Raw genomic sequence first — 18,334 nt, forward strand, 5'->3', positions numbered from 1 at the left:
GTCCTGTTCCCCTAAAAATTGTGCAATATAGCCCATTTTGCAATAGAAGGTTACTCACAATTAAACAGTAAGGGTAAAAGTAAAACTCGTTTATGTGCCCAATATCTTAAAATACTGTGTCTGCAATATCATAGGATGGGATTGGAAGAGATGACTGATCTGAAACTTTTCCGGGATGCGGGGGAGGGGGCAAGTGAATCCTGAACATCAAATTATAAGTCAAATAAAAAGTCTGATGGGTAGCTTATTATTTATTTAAAAATAGTTATTTTTTTGGTACATTTTCAAATATATAACATTTTTATTATGAGGGTATTAAGCAGCTAATTGATATCTTCTCGTTTTTCCAATTTAATCCAGAGTCCATGTCTCGGCTCAACTCGTGTTGCCGGGAGCATATCCAGCTTTGGAGGAAAGGATTCTGTTTTGTCACTTGGAATAAACCTTAAAGTAAACATAAAAAAGTAATAAGTAAATATAAAGGTAAAACTAAAAGTAGCAATAAAATTGAGACTAAATGACAAATTAGATAAATAGGCAACACTAATTATTTTAAAGTCTCTTATTTTCAACGGCGTAGTCGCAAAAAACTAATTACGATTAAAATTTTAAAAGGGAGAAATCAAAATCACCGGATCAAAATTGTTAGATAGCCATTTTGTTCAGCATAGTCGAGATATCTAATAACTTCGTCTTAGAGAACGACTTAATCCCTACGGTCCCCGGGGAAGGACTGCAAGTTATGAACTTTGCCCATGTTTACATATAGTATTTGTTATTTGTAAGCATACAGAAGTTTTCAGGGGGATTTTTTGTCTGATGGGGGAGGGGGCAGGGGGATTAGGTTACGTGGGAGGAATGCGGGAATTTTTCATGGGGAAGATAATTTTTATGAAGGCAGTGCTATATATCCTAGCATTATTTAAAAAACGGTCAGAAAATAAATAAAAAGAGTTTTCAACTGAAAGTAAGGAGTAACATTAAAACTTAAAACGAACAGAAATTATTGTATATGATATGGTTCGTCCCTTCGTTAGAACCTCCCTTTTTACTCCAAAGTATTTAAAGTAATTTCAAAAGGGTCATTTATTCTAATTAAATGACCTTCGTGATTCAGGGGTGAAACTTAAAAAAATGGAACAAAATTTTAGCTTTAGCGTAAGGACCGAAGTATTGAAGAGGGGGCAAACCCCCTCATATTACATATATGGGGACGTTCGAACCCTCTTCAATACCTCGCTCTTTACACTAAAGCTCAAATTTTGTAAAATAACTGCCGATATAAGCAATAATTTGTTTGTTATTTTCTGGCCAATCTTAGCATTCAATTTTACCTTAAGCAGCTTCATAACTATGATTTCCATTTGATAATCAACCAAAGATATCGTACGTGTTCTCCTTTTGGTGGTTATCAAATAAAAAAAAATTTCTTTCCAACTGAAAGTGAGGAATAACATTAAAACTTAAAACGAATATAAATCATTCTGTGTATATTTTAAAAATCTTTTCTATCATTTATTTCGGTCGTTTGAGAATTGGTCAACTGGTGACTCTCATTTTTATAAAAATAGTTTCGACCTCTTTTGCCGTTTTGTTACTATGCCTTACAAAATTAGTTCCACAAATATCACTAATTTAAGTTACATGGGAGAATCTTTCCATGGAGGAATTTCTCGTGGGGAAGGGAGTTTTTCATGGAGGGGGAGCTGGATTTTCCGACATTAATCAAAAACGTTCAAAATTAAAAAAAAAGTTGTTTTAACTGAAAGTAAGGAGCGGCATTAAAACTAAAAACGAACAGAAATTATTCTGTATTTGAAAGGGGCTATCCCCCTCCTCAATGCCCCAATCTTTGCACCAAAGCTTTTATTTTAAAAAAGATAGAGTTGTGATAAAAAGTCAAACTTTAGCGTTAAGAGTGGGCTTTGAGGAGGAGACAAACTTTTTCACACACGGAATAATTTCTGTTCGTTTTTAAGTTTGAATGTCGCTCCTTAGTTTCAGTTGAAAAAAAAACTTATTTCTTTATGTAATCGCTCATTAGAGTCATGATTTGGATCAAGGGAGTTTTTAATTTATTTCGTTTTTCAATAACAGCGGGAAGAAAATCTGTAGATTCATATTTTAAGGATACTCTTCAATTTCTGGCCTAAGGAGTGAAGTTAAACTGGCACTTGCAATATTTATAATAATAAGAACGGACAGCAAACATTGATATTTTAATAAAAACTAATCCATCAAAAGAACTGGTTCCTTGCGCCAATTCCAATTATAAAAAGCAAAATCATTAACTATAGCGCTACACATCTAAAGCTATGAGCCTAAGAAACTTTGCATGATTTTTGAAAATGGATGGAAACAACGAACAGGTCAAGTGATCTCAACGAAAATCATACCCTCAGATTTAGAAAATCAGAATAGAAAAAAAATCTGTAGAGGTCTCAAGTTCCTATCTAGAATTGTTAATTTATTTTTTTTTTTTTTAGTAAAGGTGGTCCACATCAAGGCAATGGTCCTAGAAGAACGGCATAGGGCCAATTCCAACAGAAATCGAAGTTCTAGTGTCTTTTTTAGTGAACAAAAAGATTGGAGGAAAATTGCCTCCTCTCAAGCCCCTTTGTTTCACGAATTTCGTCCAGTCAACATTTTGATCTATTTTTGACCGTTTTTTTTTGTTGAAGATGAAGAATAAAATTCATTCATTCTTTCACAATTCTTTAAGAAAGACTGCTCAAATAAATACAAAGACAATTGAATTTCATGAGAAGCATATTCAAAGAACTAAAATTTTAGAGTAAAGAACTATGGTTTAAAATCAAGGTGCTTTGCTGATTGAAAACGGTTTAAAATGTTGGTACAAGGTGCTTTCTAAAATCTTCACAGTACTTCTTGCAATAGTCAAAACCCTGGCAACAGGTGGCTACGCAAAAGAAACGCGTAACTATACTTGCCACTCTGAACTTAGATTCAAGGAAGTATTATTTAATAAAATGAAATAACTAAAGATGCTACCAAAATATAAAAAACATAATTATGCTGTAGATCTTTGTTCTGTGGTAGAGGAAGTTTTTAAATATTAGGAGAAGTTAGAACTTCACTATTGAAATTTGGCAGATAATTTTGGATTTCGGGAGAAACATTTATAGAATTCATACAGTTTTTTATTAAGCCAGTTTCCGTACGAGCAAAAGATTGGTGATAATAACAAATAAAGTAGATACATAGCCGACTTTAAACGACTATGTAAAAGACTGAGACTATGATTACTTGAAACTGTGACTGTAACTACTTGGGACTGTGACTATTTATGACTACTACTGTAACTGCTTGCTGCTGCAGCTGCGAATACCTACAATTGCGACTAATTGCAATGGAATCTAGACTGCCTCCGCAACTACTTGCCACTGCAGCTACTTGGGATTAATTCTTCAACTACTACTTGCCCTGCTACTGCTTATGATACTAATATCGTTACAACCACTACTACTTCTCCTACTACTACTGCCACTACTACTACTAATATGGAACTAAATCAAAAGAGTTTAACGGCAAACACGTTGTCGAAATAACTTAGATGCAAAATCTCTGGACCTACAGCTTTCAGGTAATGTTAAGGAGGATGCAAAACTAATCAAAAGACACTATGTTTATTTCGATCATCAAAAGGACGCCTGTGCAATATCCAAAGACAAGCTAAAGGGATGACGCTGGGTGCTGTTGAGGATGTTTAAATAAATCAAAAGAAAATATATGCACTTTGCCTTTGAATTAAGTTAATAACTTTGAAAATGTTTAAAATTGAAAAATGCATTCAGTATATATTGAACTGTCAATCTATGTTCAATTGTTATTTTCAATTAGCCTCGTTTTTTTTTTTTATCATTTTCTCCTTTTTGTTTGTAATCAGAAATCGAACTGAATTAAAGTAATTTCATTAATAACGTTACATGAAAAGACCCTTCAATAAGGTCTGCCACCCTAAATAGAGACTTCAACATAGATAAAAACAAAAAAGGAAAGTCGGGGCTGACCTGGACACGGGGCTGATCTGGACAGTCAAGTATGAATCCCTAGATGTTTAGCAAAAACTCTTAAGAAAAAGAGAAAGGTTAGCATTTTTTAATAGACTATCATACTAGTTTGGATTTAGATACGCCATACGTGTAACTGTTTGTTTCACATCCTTGAAAAAAATTTTTTTAAGTTTATTTTTTCAAGGATCTATGTTTGGAGCTTATTAGAGTAACCCAGGCTGCTGGATTTGCAACAATTCTTAGGAAAAATATAGGTCACATAGAAAGATTTTAGGTGCCCTCTATTGAAATTATTTTCCAAATTACCTTAACATCGCAAAATAACTAACGGGGTCGGGCTGGGTACAAAATTTGGGGGTTGGTTCGGAGATTTTTATGCCGGTCCTAACATATTTCTAAAATATGTATTTAGGGTAGTAACAAATAGATGAATCTTTCATAATAAGTATTTTTTACTCATTAAAAAGGAAATATATTCCATATCCTAACAGGATGACTTGACAGAATATGGAATGTTGATGAGACGAGGGTTCCATCTATCCAGCCAAACTCACAATTTTTATCTCTGATGGTGATATAGGTTTCATGCCCTACCTCTACCGATCGTGCTTAAATCGTGATTATCATCAGACCTTGAGTTTTGGCTGGTGCAGCTATGCCTCCGGTGTATATCTTCTTACAATTCAACTACCGAGGTTGTAGGCTAAGTGGTGGGTCACCAGCAGCAATAGGTCTAGCAACTCAACTAAGATGGGCCAGTTAGGACAGAAGAGGTCATGTTGCAGTAAAAACAGCAGGACCTTAGAAACAGCTAAATAAAACTCGAATAAAAACATTGAAACGCTAACAAAAGTGTCTCGATGGCAAAAATTACGATAGAAGGGGTTATGTAGCTGTAAAAACGCAAGACCATGGAAACAGCTAAATAAAACATAAATAAAAACATTGAGATGCTAACAAAAGCGTCTCAATGGAAAAAAATTAGGACAGATGAGGCTATGTAATCCTTCAGTATTGAATGAGAGTTCAGAGCAATAAAACCTAGCTGAAAACGGATATGTTATTGCCTTCAGAAATAAAGAACTGGTTTCTTTGACTAAACGAATCAAAATACAGCATTCGCTTCGGTCTTGGATAGATTAAACAAAAAAAACAAGTTTTTTTAAATGAAAGTAAGAATTAGCGTGCGAGGGGGCCTAGGTGCCCTCCAATTTTTTTGATCACTGAAAAAGGGTACTAGAACTTTTCATTTCCGTTAGGATGAGCCCTCTTGCAAGATTCTAGGACCACTGGGTCGATGCGATCACCCCTTGAAAAAAAAAACAAAAAAAAAACAAATAAACACGCATCCGTGATCTGCCTTCTGCCAAAAAATATGAAAAATTACACATTTTTTTAGATAGGGGCTTGAAACTTCTACAATATGGTTCTCTGATACGCTGAATCTGACGGTGTGATTTTTGTTAAGATTCTATGACTTTTAGGGGGTGTTTTCCCCTATTTTCTAAAATAAGGCAAATTTTCGTAGGCTCGTAACTTTTGATGGGTAAGTCTAAACTTAATGAAACCTATATATTTAAAATCAACATAAAAATGAGATTCTTTTGATGTAACTATTCTTATAAAAATTCCGTTTTTTAGAGTTTTCGTTACTATTGAGCCAGGTCGCTCCTTACTACAGTTCTTTACCACGAACTGTTTGATTGCTTAATAAGTTGAGTAATTGATTGCTAAATGAATTCAAATAGGATTTTGGATTGCAAAGATTAATTGATGAAAGTTTATGCATTAAAGGGAGATTCACTTGAATCTCTTTTTCAATTTTGTTCAGCATGACACATTACTAAGGACAGTTTGGCTGACTTTTAAGTCTACAGTTCAACCACTAAACGAAAAGGTACGAACCTTTTTTGTATTATCGAAGCTATGTTTCTAACTAATTTATGGCTAGTTAAGCTGATGGCTGTTCATATGCTGGCATTGGCTAGGTTTAGAGGTTACCCTGAATGACCTGTACGTATTGTTGAAGTAATAGATCCGAAGGAAAGTGAAAAAACTAGAAAATACAAGTATCTAGTTTTCTGTTAGGGTACACATGATACCCAGTTCGTAAATGAGTCCCAAATCTTCTGGAAATATCAATTAAGTAAGTCTTTGGGATCAACCTCTCTTATTAATAAGGTTACAGCGACGGAACAAGAAATTCAGTCTGTCATGGAAAACCTTGCGGAACTCAGAAAATAGATCAAGGCTTTTCGTCCTCAACGCTTCGCTCTTTACGCTAAAGTTTTTTAAATTTTTAAGAAGTCGAGTTAAGAGAAAGAGTCAAACTTTAGCGTAAAGAGCGAGGTGTTTAGGACGAAAAGCCCCTATCATATACGAAATAATTTCTGTTCGTTTTAAGTTTTAATGTCGCTCCTTACTTTTATTTAAAAAATTTTTTTCTTTAATTTCTGGACGTTTTTAAATTAATACATTTTTTTTTATCTTGGCTCTCCGCGCATAAATAATTGAATCAGGATGTGATAGAAGTTAAAAGATTAAATATAAGCAAAGTTAATAGTAAACAGGATGCACTTGCTCCTGTAGTTGTAACATTCAAGTCTAAAGACCTTGCTTCTAAGGTATTCAAAGAAAAGTCAAAATTAGCTCGCACTAGTATTTTTGTGTCGGAAAATCTGACAAAACAAAGACATGATGTTCTGAACTTAGCACGGGATAAATATGGGAATAAGCAAGTGTGATATCATCAAGGTCGAATTTATGTGCGTCTAGCACGGAATAAATATGGGTATAAGTAGTAGTAGTAGTAGAAAGGTTCAATAGCAAAAACTTGACAGCTATCGCTGATTTGTGTTTCTTTACAACGTATTCAAAATCAAACTACACTTGTAAATATAAATCAAACTAGAAATATTATCTCTTATTGTACATTTTTACGAAAACTGGGACGAAAGAATTGCCATATCGGTTTGTTTTTGCGTTAACGGGAACTAACTTATCTTGCTTTCTCGTTCTTGATGGCAGAGGTTGATCAGATTAAATATCACGGTGCCAAGATTTAGAAAGCGAGAAATTTCCAAAACTCGTTATCAGAGTTTCGTACCGGTTTTGGAGTGACGACAGTCCTAGCGCTTCCAGAGACTTTTTGTAACGGATGTCACGGCGGCTCAAGATGATCGTTACCACTCTCTTCTGAACCTATTCAAGCTCCTGACAAAGATACACTGTTCTAAGTGCTGAGGACACCCAAATAGGTCATGCATATTCCAGAATTGGGTGGACATATGCTATGTATGTATACTTAATACTCTCTGTGTTCGCACTGAGCCTACGCATACTGTTTAACGTCTGTAGACTAGTGTTTGCACTTTTAATAAGCAAGCATGGTCTCATCAAGGTCGAACTTATATGCGTCTAGCTAGTGATTCGTATCCACGTTGGTAAAATTATAGTTTGGTGACTTCTTTCTATTTCGGAAAAGGGTTAGGTTGGATGTGTTTTCAGGCTGAAGTATGTCCTGGGAAAATATTTTGAAGTACCTACCTCCACTCCCTCTCCCTCTAGAGGGTCCTGATCTTTGATTAACTTTAAAAATATGTCTGTTATAAAAGTGAAACCTTGCAAAATAGATCTTCTGCTTCAACGAAGTACAACAAAATTGTTTTCAGCTTCAAAACTTTGCTTAATCCCAATGTATAGATGCAGAATTAAATACTGTTTTCTACTTTATTACTGTTATGATATATCGATGATTTTGCTTAATAGTGTCTACTAATATTTAAAAGTCGTTATATTTTCACCATTTTTTTCGTTTTTTTTGTTCGCTTATAGCCTCGTAGTTATTTTTTTTTATATTACTGTATTTTTTTTCTGTTTGTTGTTGCGCAGGTTTGACACACCGTCTCTTTTAGTCCTATAATTTTTTTTAGCTCATGCTCTGGGGAAGTTTGCTCCCTTGATGGACGTCTACTTCAATTGCAAAGTAATCCGATAGATGTTTTGAGTATTGTTAATAATTCTGTTGGTCAAATTCAAAATAATTCTTTAAGTTTTTCCCATTCAAACACTAGTAAGTATGTTTCCGATTTAAAGTGGGCTGCTAGACGAGATGATAATTTTTCAGTCCTTCAACTCAATACTCAGAGACTATGTTCATCGACTGATCAGTTGAGGCAGATAGTTTCTGATGGACAACCTGGTGTTGTCGGGTTATGTGAGACCTTTTTGAATTCTAATAATGAAATGCTTCTTGATATACCCGTTTACAAAATGGAACGAATAAATCACAGAAGGATGACAAAGGGTGGTCTAGTCTTGTATATTTCTAATGTTATTCCCTATTTTGTTCGAAGCGATCTGTCAAGGAATGATGAAGGGTTTTTTAATCCCAGTTTATTGAAAGTAAATTACAAAACAATGTTTTGATAATTCGTAATGTTCATAGATCTCTGAGTGGATCCGTCACTTCTTTCCTTCAGGTCCTTGATGAGGTTTTGAATTTAATAGAAAGACGTTCGTGTGAACTAGTAATAATGGAAGACTTCAACATAAATTTGATTGATCTGGCGTCCTCTACTACGGTGGATTTCCTCTCAACTATGCTCGCTGCAGGGATTCTACGATCAACCTGTATTCCGGAACTTTTAACTGATACGTCAGCGTCTTTGATTGATAACATTTTTCCGTCTCTTAGTGTGGTTCAGAATTCTGTTGTAGTGAGTGATATTTCAGACTATTTTCCTGTGTTTTCCATTTTTAACTTTAAAATAACGTTGACTAGGAATACTCCAGCAGCTTCTTTTAGGTTTGGTCTGAATGAATTATTCCGCTTCAGATCCCATTTAGCTGAGAAGACATGGAATATTTTTAGTGAGGATAATGATTTTTGTTCCAAATTCGATTCTTTTTATGAGTCAGTGAAAGCCTCTATTTTTGAAGTATGTGCTCTGAACCCCTCTAAGTCAAGGTAAAAAATATCTATTCCTCTTAACCCATAGATGACACCTCGCCTTCTAAAGAGTTGAAGCAGAAAAAATAATCTTTAGAAAGCTTTTAAGTCGGCAAAGCCATGTTCGAATGCTGCACGTCTTCAGCAGTCCAAACTCTACAGGAATGTTTTTAAATCTTTGTGCCGGAAGGCCAAATTTCTCTATCATTCCAAGAAATTCTCAGATTATGGGAAGGATATTCGCAAAACTTGGCAAGTGATTAATTCCGTCCTTAAACGTTCTTTTCCAGCTCCTTCTGTCCCTTCGAGTCTTTTGGTTGGTGATGTGGCTGTTGAGGGCATTCCATCTGTTCAGAAAGCATTGACGTCATTTTTTGCTAATGTTGGGAAAACTACTGCTTCTTCAGTCAGGTCTTCGTTGTTGCAACCAGATTACAAATCTTATCTTGGTCCGCCTTGTCTCAAGTCGATGGTGTTGTATCCTACTTCTGATGTTGAAGTAGCCAGGATTGTAAATAGCTTTAAAGGTTCTTCAGCGTCTGGTCCAGACTGAATTCCAACTATGGTAGATAAGTTTATTCTTCACTCAATTATTTCTCCATTGATGAAGCTTATAAATCATTCTTTTGAAAATGGGATTTTCCCCAGTTCTCTTAAAGGAGCTAAAGTATATATATATAAAGGTGTATATATAAGTATATATAAGGTATTATATAAAGGTGGACCTCAAAACGATCCAGCCAACTATCGACCTATATCCTTAATGTCTGTTTTTAGCAAAATTTTGAAAAGACCATGCTTTCCCGACTAATAGCTTTTCTAGAGGCTAAAAGTTTTTTTTTTATGATCTTCAGTTTGGCTTCCAAGCTAAACATTCTACAGAACATGCATTTGTAACGCTTTTAAATTTCCTCCACACCGCGCTTGACTCTGGTTTGATCACTGCGGCCATATTCCTGGATATCCGTAAGGATTTTGACTGCTCAACTCATAGGAGTCTTCTTTATAAGCTATCACACATTAGTGTAAGTGGACAGGCTGATTCTTGGTTTGTCCAGTAGATCTATCTCAGTCGATTCTCTTTCCCGCTTTTTGTCTGAAGTTGAGTTTGGTGTTCCTCAAGTTTTGTTCTTGGTCGGTTCTTTTTTTTATTTATGTTAATGACCGTATAGTTGCGGTTAAAAAGCAGAAACCCTCAGTTTGCTGTCACCTATGTTATACTGAATCTTTCAATGCAAAAAAAATCTCTTCACCTTCGCAGGATGGGGACGGTCTCGTTGCATTAGCTGATGACAGTACTATTTGTACTGTAGTTGGAACTGAGTCTGAGATGCCTACTAAACTAGTGAACCTCTTCGAGAGAGTCGTTCTCTGGTTTGATGCTAATTTCGTTGCACTATATGTTGCTAGGTCAAGTTTTTAATTTTTTCCCATATTTTTCTGTCGTGCCCTCAGTTAACAGATATCCACCTTTCTAGGGGTTCTCTCAGTAGACCCAGGGATCGATATGTCCGATTCCTCGGTATTCTTCTTGATGAGAACCTTTCGTCCAAGCATCATATTGGACTAATTAATGTGAAGATCTCAAAGAGTCTTAGAATTTTGACTAAACTAAAACATATTTTTCCTGAATCAGTTTTAAAAATTTTGGTCCATTGCTTAGTTTAGTCCTACGTCTCTTATTGCTCTAATGATATCAACTTTGTCTGTATGGATATCAACTTTTTCTTCTTTTCTGAAACCACTATCTAAGTCATATGATAAAGCAAGAAGGCATATACAGGAAACCAATTGTTCTGCAACTAACCTAACTAGCCCTTTACTTCATTTGCAGTCACTCTACATTCTTTCTTGTGCGTGATTTACTTTTCATCAACTTCATGGTGATGTTCCCTCAGCCCTACAATCTACTCCTTCTTTCGTCACTGATAAGTCTGTGCTTTACCTCCGAAATTCAAGGAATAATCATATTTTGTTTACTCCATCGGTGATATCTGACTTCAATCATTTAATTGCTTGTCATATAGTTTGGAACAGCCCACCTGATTCACCTCAAGAATGTCCCTCGTTTGGTAGTTTCAAAAGAATTTTGAAAATTTTTTAATGTCCTGATATTTTATTTTAAAAATTTTTTTAATATCCTCCCGACTGACCACTTACAATGCCCAAAAATTCAGGTACCTCCTCCCTTCTCTCTTTTTTTTTCAATGTATATACTCTACTTGCTTTGATTGGTATGTCTTTTTTTTTACTATATTCATTTATTAATTGATTTTAGTATATAAGTAGATATGACATTATTTGTTTTTGTTGTTTATGTTTTTTTTACTATATTCATTTTTTTTTCCAATTCCCTTATTAATTGATTTTGCTACGTAAGCAAATATGTCAGTGTTTCGTTTTTGTTGTTTTTGTTCTATATAAACTAATGTAATGTTTAGTCTCCCACCATCACATGCCAAAGAGCCTTTGTGGGGGTCTAAAGCTTTGTAATTTTTCTTTATTTTCTCTTTATAAATTGATTGATTTATTGATTTAACGTAGCAGTAAAAACAGCAGGATCTTAGAAACTGCTAAATAAAACTCAAATAGACACATTGAGACGCTAACTAAAGCGTATTGATGGCAAAATTTAGGATAGGTGGGGTCACGTAGCAGTAAAAACAAAAATCTAAGACCTTAGAAACCCCTATTAAAGTCAAATAAAAACATTGAGACATTAATAAAAGTGTTTCGAGTGCAAAAGTTGAGACAGATGGAGCTATGTAGCAGTTAAAACGCAAGAACTTAGAAAAAGTCCTTCTGGTATCTTCAAAACCTGTCTCAACATATTTTTCTAATTTTCTAATAAAAATATATAGCCACTAAAAATTTTCTCTAAATTTGTGAAATTAAGGTGGGGGGGGGGGCTGTGACAGTGAAAAACCTAAAGACATAAATTCCGAGACAATACCATTTTTGAATCTGTCAAGTGTTTTGAGAAAAATGCGAAACTAAAAGAAACATACGCTATTCTTCCGAAGCTTGATAACTGCAATTCCGAAGAAAATTTCATAATATGGAGTGGACGAGCTTGCTCACGTTTCCTGGATCAATTTAGCACGGTGAAAATTGTCTGTGCTTTCCGTGTGACACAAATTTTCCAACCCCACAGGGATATTTCATCGCATCAAGGTTTTTTGTCTTCTGTAGTAACAAATAGACCAGTAGTCATTAAGACTAAAACATGAAGATCCGTGGCATCGTCCAAGGCCCATCAGACCAAAATGAGACCCATAGTCACTTCATGAAAATGACTGACATTTCCCTGTTCGTCCACTATTTTTCCTATGTTTCCACTTAGCCTACAGTTTTTGGGGGACAAATCTGCAATTGAAGACGTACTCATATGATTATCAAGCATCCTCAAAAAAGATGAAACACAGAAAGCGAGAAAACAAAAGCCAAGGAGACCACGAACACCAATATTGTTGGAATGAGATGTGATAAATATCCCAATTTCAACGATATTTCGAGTGATAGCTTATTTTATTGCGACAACGTAAAAACATTAAGCTCTTGGATCCCGATTCAAATTCGGCAAACGATGCCATTCCTGTGGAGTTTGGAGTGGTGGAGTGTGGAGCCTAGTAAGTGTTGATCAAATTTTTTTTTGCTCAAATATAAAATATCAATCAAGGTGATTTCAGAATTTCCTTCACGAGAAAGAGTGCAGAAATTAGTATTTCCAGAGATTTCACATAAGACAGCTATTAGTGCTAACAACATGGCTTGGAAACCAGCTTCCTTACCCATGATACTTGGAAGGTACAGAAAAACACTACCTGAGATAATTCTTTCACTACAATCTTAGTTTGTACAGACTATAATAGTCAGACTAGGACGGTAATTGGAAATGTGACCAAAATATCCAGTATTTTATGAAATTTGTCATTGTCTATTAAAAGGGTTTATATTCTAATTTGAACTTTTATTTATCGTTATGGAAAGGCAGTTTGATAATTGAAATTATCTACGCACAGACTAAAAAGAACTGGGTGTTATTTTAATTCTATTATTGTCCTTTATATACCCGAAATCATTTTTTTACTTTTTAAAACTCTATACATATTCCAAAAAAAAAATCCAAGCCTAATAGTTTTGCATGGTGTCTGAACCAATACTAGAGCCCTCCAGTATAAAAATAAACGTTTGTAGTATTTGGTAAATTAAGTTCTGGTCTTTAAAACTCACAGGCTGAGCATTGATCTCCTCTTTGTTGAAGTTTCTGCTGGTTTTTACTTTGACTTAGCTATTCACTCTTAAGGTTCTATCCATTTATGAGTACAGATATATGTTTGTTCCGTACTTGATTTAATATAGCATTTTAATTTAAAAATTTTTTTATTGTATTTTCTTTTAAATCAGTTTTGCGAAAGGGAAAGAATGTACGGACCAAAGTTTTCCGTTTTAGTTAATAAGCGAGAATTTCATTAGTATTCAAAATCCATTAGCCTGAATTTTACAGATAAATAACAAGTTTTTTTTCAGTAGATATAAAAACTTTAATGAAGGTTTAATGAATTTATTATATTATATTCCAGGTTGTCAAACAATTTGTGTTAATGATCGGTTTCAGTGCATCAGAGAACCCTACTGTAGAGTTCTGAAGCTCCCATTACCATAAATATGGAAGTTTTTAGTTCTTGCGAGAAGAAAGATCACGGATGATTGTTCATTTTTTTTCGTATTTCTTGCCAGTAGAAAGACCATAAATGTTATTTTTTTGTTTTCAGGGGGCCATTATATTGAACATATGCTTCTATCCTAGAAGATTGGATGAGAATGTGTTCGAATAGAGATTCCCAGTGTCCATTCTAAGTGGCCAAGAAGATTGGAGGGCAACTAGCCCCTCTCCCACACATCTTTGTTTCCAAAGTTTTCTCAAACAATTTTGAGATAGCCATTGTTTACAGCATAAATGAAAAACCTAACAAATATACCATCGAGAGTAATATGACCTTCCCCCACAAACCCAGGGAAAAGGCTGTAAGCATTGTTTATATTCAATATTTTTTACTGGGAAGTATATAGCTATTTTTTGTGGGGTGAGTGGAAAGGTTCTCTCGGGAGTTATATAATAACGGGGGTAATATTCTACTGGGAGGAAGTTTCCAGAGGTTAATTTTCCAGAGAAAATTTATGCTGGGGGGATTTGAAAGAATTCCTATACTAATTTCTTTTAATTTGTCTTCCTTTCTCTTTCCTGACACAATTTTTCATATAGAGATGTTTCAGAGGATTGTCTGGGGAAAATTTTAAACAGTATTAGAGTTGCCTGGGGAATTTTTTGTGGGGTAGAGGATTTTCAAAAGAATCAGTTCTCCATTGGAGAATATAATGCATTTTAAGATTCATAAGTGGGTGAAGAAAGTGAAGCCCTATCCCTAGTTTGCCCACCAGCATAAATTCATATATTTGCGTACTTAGTCTGCAAAAAATTCTAAGCTGGCCCAGATCTGCTTTGTGCAGATTAGATGTTTGACGGAAAATTATCTAAAAAATTAGATTAGTTATCGCTTAGAGTAAAATTTTAGTTTCTATCCTATAAACTATATATATCCTATAAATAGGATAGTTTCTATCCTATTAAAGGTTAGTTGCGTCAAATTTTTAAGTTTCTTAAAAACTTTCTAGTTTTTCAAATGAAGTCTCCAGCACTACACTTTCTGTGTAAAACTAGCATTTATTAATCCTTCTGTTCTCAAATTGAATAGTCGACGTCGACAAGCGGCGTCACAAAGCTTTCCATTCCTTATGCCCTCAATCAAAGGTTGATAATCTGATTACTATGAAATATTTCTTACATTTCCTCTAGGCTACATGCTAAATAACCTTATAATTAGTCACTGGTTCAATAAATATGCATGAAATGATATTCTCACCTGTACTGCAGCAACAATTTTGAAAGGCATATTTTAATTTCATTTAGAGCGAAACGGGTTCCGATACAATTTCTAGGGCCAGCCCCGAAAGGTAACCAGGCCATGGGATGATGTTTAAGCTTACTTTCCAGCTCGAATCTGAAAAATAAATTTTTAAGCCTACATAGTTTTTACAGAATCATCTTAACCGTCGTCAAGTTTTACTATAGCACTGTAACCCAATAGCACTTCATGGAGTGCAATCTCCAGCTATCAAGATATTAACAGTAATATCCTATTAATAGGTTTGAGTGCAACCCTATCCCCGTGAATCGCGATCCGGACGCTTTTTTAAAATCTTCTTCAAGACGCGGGAACATGCTAATAATAGGGATATTTATTTTTGCTTGTTATGCCATAGGGAATGTTTACCTTTGGTTGTTGCGTAATAGGTTTTGATTACTTTTGGTTGTTCCATAATAGGGTTTACTTTTGGTTGCTACGTATTAGGACGTATTAGAGTTCACCAGTCAAGTGGAGAAGATTTTTTAAGACAATTTCCTTCAAGACGTTTCAAGTAATTCCAAGACATTTTTTTAAGACATTTTTCTTCAAGATGTTTTATAAGGCGTTTCAAAATATTCCAAGAAGTTTTTTAAGACATTTTCTTGAAGTTGTTTTCAAGACGTTTCAAGACACTTTAAGACGTTTTTTAAGACATTTTTCTTCAAGGAGTTTCATGTCATTTCAAGACATTTTTTAAGACATTTTTCTTCAAGATGTTTCTCAAAATTTTTCAAGACATTTCAAGACATTTATATTTTAGATATTTTAAAACCTTTTGAAATATATTTTCTTCAAGATTTTTTTCAGGATTTCTTTTTTTGCTATGTAATAGGGGAGTATTTACCTATGTTAAGGAAGACGCGATCTCGCATGACGTGCTAGACTTTAGGGGTCTGTTGGGAATCCCTGCTTGGAAGTGAGGAGGACCCTAACGTGGGATGTTACATAATACGGTGTACACGTGGGTGTTATATAATATTTTTAAGACTTAATTTTCTTTTATGATGTTTTTTTTTTCAGGGGAAATTTATTAACTAAAGATTTTTGTCCATATTAGGACTCGAAAGGTATTCCCCCTCAATAGAATGGAGTGCACACCACTTGGTCTATGAAAGGTCTTCTAACATTTGATTCGGTTAACACATTTTACATGATAACCTATTCCACACAAGGAGAAACCGCTCTTCGCACATCCTAGAATGATGAAATAAATTGGTTGTTCCCATATGGCTGCGAAAACCGACAAGCAGAGTGGAAAATACTACTACTACTAATATTACCAATTTACCGCAGTACCAAGTCGCCTGGGGCCAACACAGCTACACACGCTCCTCCTCCATCCACATCTTTTCAAAGTCTCCGTCTTTAAAACCTCCCAGGAAGTTCAGATTTCCTTTAAATTTTTCTTTATGACATCCTCCCAGCCCAGACGAGAACGACTGCTTCTATTTAGCCCTAAACGGTTAGCCAAAAAAGGTAAATCTTCGGCAATCTGTTATCCTTCATTTGCAAAACGTGCTCTAGCTATTTCAACCTTTTCTTTCATTATAGCCCTAGAAAACAGGATTGAACCACACTTTTCGTAAAGCCTACTGTTTGAAATACGGTCAGTCAGCCAGGTACCCAGAACAATCTGTAGGCAGTTTCTCTGGAAAACATCTCGTAAATCATCATCTGCTTTTTGAAGCAAATATGGCCCATAGAGCCATATTTGAGCACTGTCATCACCGTACCTTCCAATATTCTAATCTTGGTTTGCAGACTTGTCTACCTATTCTTCCAAACTTTTTTTATTTGTGAGAAAACAACCTGAGCCTTGACTATAGTTTTTCCTATGCTAGACAAGAGTTTTTACTTCCCATTAGATTCTGTGGTCTCCCAGTATCTCTCGTACTTCTATAGTTATCGTACTTCATACTTCTCGTACTCTCGTACTAGTACTTCTCAATTTATTAACCGGCCAGTACAATATTTTACTATTATGCCGTCTAGCCACATGTTCCAGATCCTCGGCATAATCCTGGGCCTTCACTTCACACCTCCTTAGTTCATATCTTTATTGCTTTCTCCACTTTCTTTACATTATTTTTATTTTCATATTATCTATTGCCCAGGAAATTCTTGTACAAACCCCTTTTCCTCTCTATTAAACATAAATATTTTTCACTAATATTCATAGCTACAGTCTTAACTTACATCCCTAGGAAACCATCAGCAGCTTCGCAAATTGCTTTTCTAAAATTATTCCAACCATCTTCCATATTTTCAAATTTCAAACTCTCAAGCTGTGTCAAATTCTTATCCTGGAGTCTAGCAATGTTATAACTTCCCAGGAGGTGGTTACCCTTCCGAAATTTCAGCTGTAAATGAATCCTAGACACTACTAGATGGTATTCTTTACTTTTAACATCAACAGCACTCCTATATACCAAATCATCTTGTAATGATCCTGCTAGTCTTCGGATTACTACAAAAAAAATCAATAGGGTTTGCTTTCTTAGCATCAAGTGAGTACCATGTAAACATATGGGCCATTTTATGACCAAACACCGTATTGGTTATATATTAGGTTGTTATACCTACAAAATTGCAAAAGTCTGTAACCATTACTGTCTTATTTTCCTACACCAAAATTACCTATGCTTGGATACCAGCTATCCCTATATCTACCAACCTATGTGTTGAGATCTCCTAGTAAAATTAACATGTTCCTAACTGGGACCCTGTCTATTTATTCCTGTAACTGAAAGTAAAATTCATATGAGTCACAAGTATCTCCGTCATCTGGTTCAATAGGAGCATCTGCTACTATAACTGATACCCTGAACTTTTAGTCATAAAATGAGCAAATAGTATTATACTATTAATACCTTCCCAGCCTAAACAAGACTTAACAGCTTCCTTATTTATCATGAGCCCTACTCCCTGTCTAAGTACCCCATCCTTTCTGCCTGATTGAAACAAAATCTATATCACCTTATTTCATGCTTCCTACCCCTGCAACATGTGCTTCTGAAAACTCCTAATAAGCCTATTTCAAATTGTCTGAATTTGTCATTCAAAATATTAATAAAAAAGTCAGATTTTAACGTCGTAACATTCCAAGTTCCAATTTTCATGCTCTTTAAATTGTTGAAATTATTTTGGCATCAGGAAAAGCAATGATCCCGAGCACTAGTGCACGAGGAGGATCATCGTATCTTCTCAAGCCTAGACTGAAGTTCTTAAGTCACCTTATACTGGACATCAAGAAGTCTCTGGGACTCCAGTATGAATGTAGGCTTTGCGCAATCCAGGGCCCATCTTGGTCAAAACCTGGTTTTCAGCACTTGGCTATGCTCTTCTATCAACAAGTGTCGAAATCATGCGCAGACAGTCTC

At 35.1% G+C, this 18,334-nt stretch overlaps 1 protein-coding gene across 1 annotated transcript in view; it reads right to left on the reverse strand.

The window, feature by feature from the left end:
- Nucleotides 1-231: 231 nt before the first annotated feature.
- LOC136025343 (cytochrome P450 3A9-like) overlaps nucleotides 232-18,334 on the reverse strand; it is a 108,146-nt gene continuing 90,043 nt past the window's right edge. Inside the window, exon 8 of the mRNA XM_065701266.1 lies at nucleotides 232-444. Coding sequence (XP_065557338.1) covers nucleotides 324-444 — 121 coding nt within the window. The 3' untranslated portion in view covers nucleotides 232-323. The remainder of the gene's footprint in view (nucleotides 445-18,334) is intronic.

This window comes from Artemia franciscana, chromosome 3 (assembly GCF_032884065.1).
Source record: "Artemia franciscana chromosome 3, ASM3288406v1, whole genome shotgun sequence".
NCBI classification, from domain to species: domain Eukaryota; kingdom Metazoa; phylum Arthropoda; class Branchiopoda; order Anostraca; family Artemiidae; genus Artemia; species Artemia franciscana.